Raw genomic sequence first — 7873 nt, 5'->3', positions numbered from 1 at the left:
ATCATTTACAGCTGAGCAATTTCATTCAGAGCAGCTCACAAGTGTTCAGACAGTCACATTCATTGTTTGCTTTGGTTCTAAAACTTCATGTGTACAGGTCTGTGATTTAAATATTTTGCATAAACTTAACATGTATGTATGCAATTGTTATACATGTAAGATGACAATTTTGTGAATTGCCTAAATTTTGTTCATGTCTACATGGCAATTTCTATTTTCAGCTTGTTTAAAACATCAGATAGACAGCTGCAATGAGTTCTCTAAATGCGAGTTTTGTCCAGAATATGTCTATTGTTTATCCTGAATCCTTTTTTATCATTGGACTTACAGGTATACCGTACAGCAATTATTACTATATTTTTTTATTTATCACATATTTTATTGCTGTTATTGGGAACTCTATAGTCCTTCTTATCATAGCTCTTCAACGAAGTCTGCACAGTCCAAAGTACATTGGTGTGTTTAACTTGGCCTTGGCTGACCTTGGCGAAACTAATGCAGTGATTCCTAACATGATGAAGACTTTTTTTTCTGACTCCCAGTACATGTCTTACCATGCTTGCTTGGCAAACATGTTTTTTGTGAACTTCTTTATTACTGTGCAAAGTGCCACTCTTGTTGTTCTAGCATTCGATCGCTTCATTGCAATTTGTTTGCCATTAAGATATCATGCCATACTGAATAACACCATCATGTCTTTAGTGTTTATAGTATTATGGACATTTAACACTTCTCTGGCGGCTCTGTCAGCGTCTTTGATGACCCGACTTTCATTCTGTAAATCTAATGTGGTACAGAGTTTTTATTGTGATTATGGACCAGTGATGAGGTTGGCATGCAACGACAACAGCATTAATGTGTTTATGAACAACTTTATGGCAGCTTTGTTCCTCATATCACCAGTGTTCATTATAATCCTGTCATATCTGGGCATTTTTTTTGCCTTAAGTAGAATTACAACTTGGGAAGCACGTTTAAAAGCATTAAAGACCTGTGTTTCTCACATTTTGTTGGTCGGAATATTTTTTCTTCCAATAATATGCATGTTCATTGCTTCATCAGTTTCTACTCTCACTCCCAATACCAGAGTCATCAGCGTATCGCTTTCATTTACTCTTCCACCAATGTTAAATCCCATTATTTATGTTTTAAACACAGCTGAAATCAGAGTCATAATTCAAAAACTGCTTAAAAACAGAATTATGCCGATTAGAAAGAACATTTCAAAATGACTGTAATGATTGTTTGTGTTCTTTCATCAGTAGGAATTAAATGACCCATGTGAAAAATTAAAATGTTATGTTACATGAATGTTTTTTAGATTAATTATGTGGAAAACAAGTGTATGAGCATAAAATAGTTGAAATCACTCTGCTACACTTCTAACATGTAGAGTGGTTGTCATGTGAGAATAATGTGTGCTGGTGAACAGCAGTGATATGCTGTTTATTTATTTATGAATGAATCCATTTTATTTAAGTGTATGTATGTACTGCATTCTTAATTACTGACCCTAAGACAAAACAAGCAAATAGACCGACAATTGTATAAGCTATTTGAATGAATTTTTGTCAGCGGTGTTTACATATTTCATGTTAGATTTCATCCACCCAAATGCTATTAACTGTCATGTTTGTTCATATAATTAACAAATAATGCAAACCAAGGATCCATTTTCACATGAGTATGTCTGAGATCTGCTAATAATGTTTTTAATTGTCTGTCTGTTGCAATGTCTCAACTTTTTGTTATTTCTGTATATGCTGTACAATAAAGATTAAAAGCTAAACATGAACTAAGATTTCAATTTAAATGAAATTAAATATAGAAATTTCTCTAAAAGTAGCTTACATTGACACATGAATAAGGGAATATATGGCAAATAACACAATAACATTGAGTTGGGTCCGTTTCTGGGAAAGACTGTAGGAATACAGCAACAGCAACACTCCATATGTCATGATTCATCATTAACAATATAATGCCATGCTATTCAGCTAGCCCCCTAATTGCTTAAATAGGCATGGACATGTTTTAACTCAAGTACTTTTAAATCAAGTACTTTTTTAAACTGTGTCATAAGGTAAATGGGGATGGGGCAATAAATCGATTCGCGAATAGATTCCGAGATCTTCAGAATGCATCACGTTTCATTTTGGAATCGATTCTGAGCTTAGATTTTAACAGCAGATGGTGCTCTAACCTAGCTCCCTTCCGGGAACTCGAGCTGCGTCATCAAAACTTTGGGGAACGCCATTGGCGAGCCGCACTCTGAACGTAGTCTGCAACCAATCAGATGACGGGAGTGACGTCACAGGCGTGGTGACGTAAGCGACCAGGAAGTATAAAGCATGTGTTTGAATCCGGTGTCAGCTTTTGTCATTCAGCGAGAGCACTCTATGTGTGTCTGTCTGTTGCATAGTTTGCTGTTTTTCTGTGCCAGTTTGCACAACTTTTATTTGAGCAACTATGTCAACCAAGAGAAAAGGGGGAAAGAAAACTTCTAAAGCGGTTGAGCAGCCACACAGACGGTGTGTTCCTCCCTGCCAACGTTTCATTGTTGGTGGGGATACACAGTCTGTGGGTGGTCTGCTTGGGTGCGAAGCATGCACAGTAAGCTCTCAAGGGAGCTGGCTGCACGCAGTACGATCGTCTTCCACTGCAGGTGCTCCGTTCCCGGAAGGCTCTCTTTGAGGAGGGAGCCTTCACCAGCGATCCTCGCGGGTCTGGCCCCGCTTCCGCTGAGGCGGAGCGGCAGCTGCACTCGTGGGGTTCGCAGCTCAATCTACTAGAGGGAATGGCGACGGGAACCCCTATCTCCTTCCTCACCTGGTGGATCGATTGACCTCCTACTGGATGAGGAAGCCCGCACTGCGGTTCCTTCCCTCCAGGAAGAGGAGTCAACGCTTCTCCTATCTTCCTCCGAGGAGGCTGATGTGGAGAGCGTTGCAGAAAATATTCAACCGCCCCCCGATCCCCTCAGTATGAGGAGCTGTTGGAGGTGCTGACTAATGCGGTAGCAAAGCTTAACATCAATTGGCCCGCTGAACGAGAAAATGAGCCGCAGAAAAGCAGAAAAGATGCTGGCCAGCTATCTGTCACCCGATCTGGCATCGTCCTTGAAGGCTCCGTCCTTGCCCTCCAAACCGCTTAAAACAACCTTGAGCTTGGTGGGCAAGGCGTACACGGCTGCAAGTCAGGCTGGTGCTTGCCTTCACACAATGTCGATTCTGCAAGCGTAACAGGCTGACCTGCTTAAGGAATTAAGCGACGGCGAGGAGGTTAACATCACAGAGATGCGCCGCACCGCAGATCTTGCTCTCCGCGCCACCAAGGAGACCGCTCGTGCTGTCGGGCGGTCTATGGCAGCCCTGGTGGCCGCGGAGAGGCATCTGTGGCTGACCATGTCTGAAATGAAGGAAAAGGACAGGGTCCTCCTCCTGGACGCCCCGCTGCAGCCTTCTGGTCTCTTTGGCGACTCTGTCGATACTGTCGTCAATAGACACCAGGAGGCTTGTAAGCGGCGGCGTTCCAGCACTACCTCCCTCACCGTGTTTATTCTGGCTGCTGGACGGGAGCAGCCCCAGCCGTGTACCAGCTCCTCACACAGAGAGGCTCAAAAGAGGAGTGTTGCAGCCCGTGCCCCTCTGGAGAGACCTAGAGAGTGGGGTCAGCAACACTCCAAGCCGGGGGCTTCCAAGACAAGGCCTGACCTGAGGGTCGTCCTCCAGTCGAAGAGGTCCTCGGCTAAACGGCCTTGACTGCTCCAGTCCAGGGCCAATGAGGGCAGCCCCTCTCGGGGAGGTTTGTGGTTCACCACAGTTCATGGTGGCCGCCCCTCCTCGGGGCCCTCAAGGCAAGGCAAGGCAAGGCAAGTTTATTTATATAGCACATTTCATACACAATGGTAATTCAAAGTGCTGTACATAAAAATGAATTAAAATCACAATAGAACATCACATCACATCACATAAAAAGCATAAAAATCATCTTACGTCAGTACAGATAGTCAGACTATAATTAGCACAGTAAAATGATTATACATAAAATAATGCAGTCTGTTCGGACGTAGCACAGACATAAAAAGGAATTAAAATCACAGATAATATATACAGATATTCACCTCACCACGGGACAGACCGAAACTCATGACCCACACTTTCACTTTTGATTTATTTCAGCGCGCTCTCTCAGTTTTGCTGAGAATATTGCGGCGGCCGTCAGATAGGCAAACTATACTTCACCTTACCTGGTCCTCGCAATGTATTTGCGGCAGCCTTCAGATAGGCAAACTGTACTTCACCTTACCTGGTCTGCGCAATATCTAGATAGACAAACTACTTCATCGTATCTACTTAGACAAACTACTTCATCGTGTCTATTCATTCGTGCGCAATATCTAGATAGACAAACTACTTCATCGTATCTACTTAGACAGACAAACTACTTCATCGTGTCTATTCATTCGTGCGCAATATCTAGATAGACAAACTACTTCATCGTATCTACTTAGACAGACAAACTACTTCATCGTGTCTATTCATTTGTGCGCAATATCTAGATAGACAAACTACTTCATCGTATCTACTTAGACAGACAAACTACTTCATCGTGTCTATTCATAACGAACAATAATGTCACTAATCAGATAGACAAACTATACTTCATCTTACCTGATCAGAGACATCACGTCGCGGTCACCAAATTGTTAGAAAGGATAAGGCGGCGGCGCGCATGGCGAGAATGTGGAAACAGACGATAGATTTTGTTTGTAATTTAAAAATCATAAAAATTTAAATAATAATAAGATGATTTAAAAAATTGATTTTGAAATTAATTAGCACAGTAAAATGATTATACATAAAATAATGCAGTCTGTTCGGACGTAACACAGTGCTCATTCAATAAATGCACAACTAAACAGGTGAGTTTTGAGTCTGCATTTAAATGTGGCTAATGTATTAGCACATCTGATCTCTTCTGGAAGCTGATTCCAACTGCGGGCGGCATAATAGCTAAAAGCGGATTCCCCTTGTTTTGTATGAACCCTTGATATTACTAACTGACTCGATCCTAGTGATCTGAGTTGTCTGTTAGGTTTGTATACAGTGAGCATATTTGCAATGTATGTAGGTCCCAGGCCATTGAGTGCTTTATAAACAAGTAAAAGTACTTTAAAATCTATCCTAAACATAACTGGAAGCCAGTGTAAGGACCTGAGGACTGGTGTAATATGCTCTGATTTTTTGGTTCTAGTCAGAATCCTGGCAGCAGCGTTCTGTATGAGCTGCAGCTGTCTAATGGTCTTCTTGGGAAGGCCAGTGAGGAGACCATTACAATAGTCCACCCTGCTGGTGATAAAGGCATGAACAAGTTTCTCCAAATCTTGACGGGAAACAAAACATCTAATTCTTGCAATGTTTTTGAGATGGTAGTATGCTGATTTAGTTACTGCTTTGACATGGCTACTGAAACTGAGGTCTGACTCCAGAATCACACCCAGATTCTTGACTTGATTTTTTGTTTTTTGACCCCTAGTGTCAAGGTACGCATTTACCTTATGAACTTCATCTTTGTTTCCAAATGCAATGACTTCCGTTTTCTCCTTGTTTAACTGTAAAAAGTTTTGGCACATCCAACTGTTAATTTCATCAATGCATTGGCAGAGAGAGTCAATGGGGCTGTAGTCATTTGGCGATAAGGCTAGGTAAATCTGGGTATCATCTGCATAGCTGTGATATGATATTTGGTTCTTTCTCATTCCCTCAGGAGATCTGTCAGCTAACCCTGCCATTGTTACAGGGCGCGGCAATCTCCCGCGAACCATTTTCTCTAGCTCTTCCACCCGGTACCATAGCGGAACTAGAGGGTTCGCCACCCCCACGGGGGTCTCCAAGAAAATTGATTCAGGTGTCTCCTGCCAACCAGCTGTTACAGGTCACTGAATCATTGCCTCAAATAATACCAGAAACCAGTCTCGAGAGGCTGGTTCCCCTAGTAGATTTACTGGCAGCGTGGAAACTACTGCCGAATATATCTGCATGGGTCCTGCGTACAGTAGAGAAAGGATACTATATCCAGTTCGGCGCCCCGCCGCCACCTTTCAACGGGGTATTTCCTACTCTTGTAAGCCCCGAGCAGGGTCTGGTAATGGAACAGGAAGTAAAATCTCTCCTGAGGAAGGAGGCCATCGAAGTGGTCCCTCCTCAACACAGAGAGTCCGGGTTCTACAGCCGGTACTTCATTGTTCCCAAGAAGGATGGAGGGCTGTGGCCCATTCTAGATCTCAGACAGCTGATCCGCTCAGTCAGAAAATTGAAGTTCAAGATGTTAACTGTCAGTCATGTCGTGTATTAAATCAGGTCCGAGGACTGGTTTGTCATGATAGATCTAAAAGACGCGTATTTTCACGTCTCCATCCTTCCTCAACACAGGAAGTTTCTGAGGTTCGCTTTCAGGGGCGAAGCTTACCAATACAGAGCTCTTCCTTTCGGCCAAGCACTCTCACCCCGAACTTTTACAAAGTGTGTGGATGCTGCTCTGGCTCCTCTGCGACTCCAGGGCATCCGCATACTCAACTATATAGACGACTGGCTGATTTTAGCCAGCACAGAACAGTTAGCGGTTCAACATCGAGATGTTGTTCTTGCTCACATGAAAGAACTGGGGTTGAGACTCAACGCCAAGAAAAGTGTACTTTCTCCATTACACAGAACCACTCATCTAGGTGTCGTATGGGATTCAACCACGATGCGGCACGAATGTCACCTGCTCGGATCGAGTCGATCCTTACTGCAGCCAATGCGGTCAAGCTAGGCCTGTCACTCACTGTCAAACAGTTTCAAGTACTGTTAGGTCTAATGGCAGCTGCATCCAACGTGACACCTTTTGGACTGCTGTACATGAGACCGCTACAGTGGTGGCTCAAAACCAAGGGGTTTTCCCTGAGGGGGAACCCATTCCACAAGATCAAGGTCACGTGGCGATGCCTACATGCCTTGGACATGTGGAAGAAATTTGGTGTTGGGAGCTCCTTGTCACCGTGTCACGCTAGCGACAGATGCGTCCCTCACCGGATGGGAAGCGGTCATGAGTGGCCACTCGGCCCGTGGTCTGTGGAGCGACCACCATCTTTCGTGGCACATAAACTGCCTAGAGATGCTGGCTGTGTTTCAGGCCCTGAAGCACTTCCTCCCAGACCTGAGAAACCGTCATGTGCTGGTCCACACCGACAGCACTGCGGTAGTCTATTATATCAATCACCAGGGGGGTCTGCGTTCACGCCCCTTGTACAAGCTGACATACCAGATCCTCCTGTGGTCACAGGAAAACTCCTCTCATTAAGAGCAGTTCATATCCCTGGACGTCTCAATGTGGGAGCAGACGTCCTGTCGAGGCAGGGGCCGAGGCCCGGGGAATGGATGCTTCACCCAGAAGTAGTGAAGCAGATTTGGAGAGTGTTTGGCCAGGCTCAGGTGGACCTCTTTGCGACTCGAGAGACATCGCAATGTCCCCTCTGGTTCTCCCTAGTTCCTCCAGCTCCTCTGGGACTGGACGCTATGGTACAGGCGTGGTCAAAACTTCGTCTGTACGCTTTTCCCCCGATCGCTCTGCTCCCGGGAGTTCTGGAAAGAGTACGCCTAGTAGCCCCATACTGGCCAGCCCGAGTATGGTTCTTGGACATTATCGCCCTCCTGGACGGCTCTCCTTGGGAGATTCCCGTCAGGAGGGACCTCCTCTCCCAGGCCGGGGGCTCAATAATTCACCCCCGCCCGGAGATGTGGAAGCTATGGGTGTGGCCCCTGAGGGGGCACAACTCATAGATGCTGGTCTCTCAACTGAGGTTGTTGAGACCATCCTTCAATCCAGAGCT

At 44.7% G+C, this 7873-nt stretch overlaps 1 protein-coding gene across 1 annotated transcript; it reads left to right on the top strand.

The window, feature by feature from the left end:
- Nucleotides 1-251: 251 nt before the first annotated feature.
- LOC141285237 (olfactory receptor 52E8-like) lies at nucleotides 252-1232 on the top strand. The gene has a single exon (XM_073818277.1). The coding sequence runs from the start codon at nucleotides 252-254 to the stop codon at nucleotides 1230-1232; it is 981 nt and encodes a 326-aa protein (XP_073674378.1).
- Nucleotides 1233-7873: the final 6641 nt, after the last annotated feature.

This window comes from Garra rufa, chromosome 14 (genome assembly GCF_049309525.1).
Source record: "Garra rufa chromosome 14, GarRuf1.0, whole genome shotgun sequence".
Lineage (NCBI taxonomy): Eukaryota > Metazoa > Chordata > Actinopteri > Cypriniformes > Cyprinidae > Garra > Garra rufa.
This window is presented reverse-complemented; position numbering and strand designations above follow the sequence as displayed.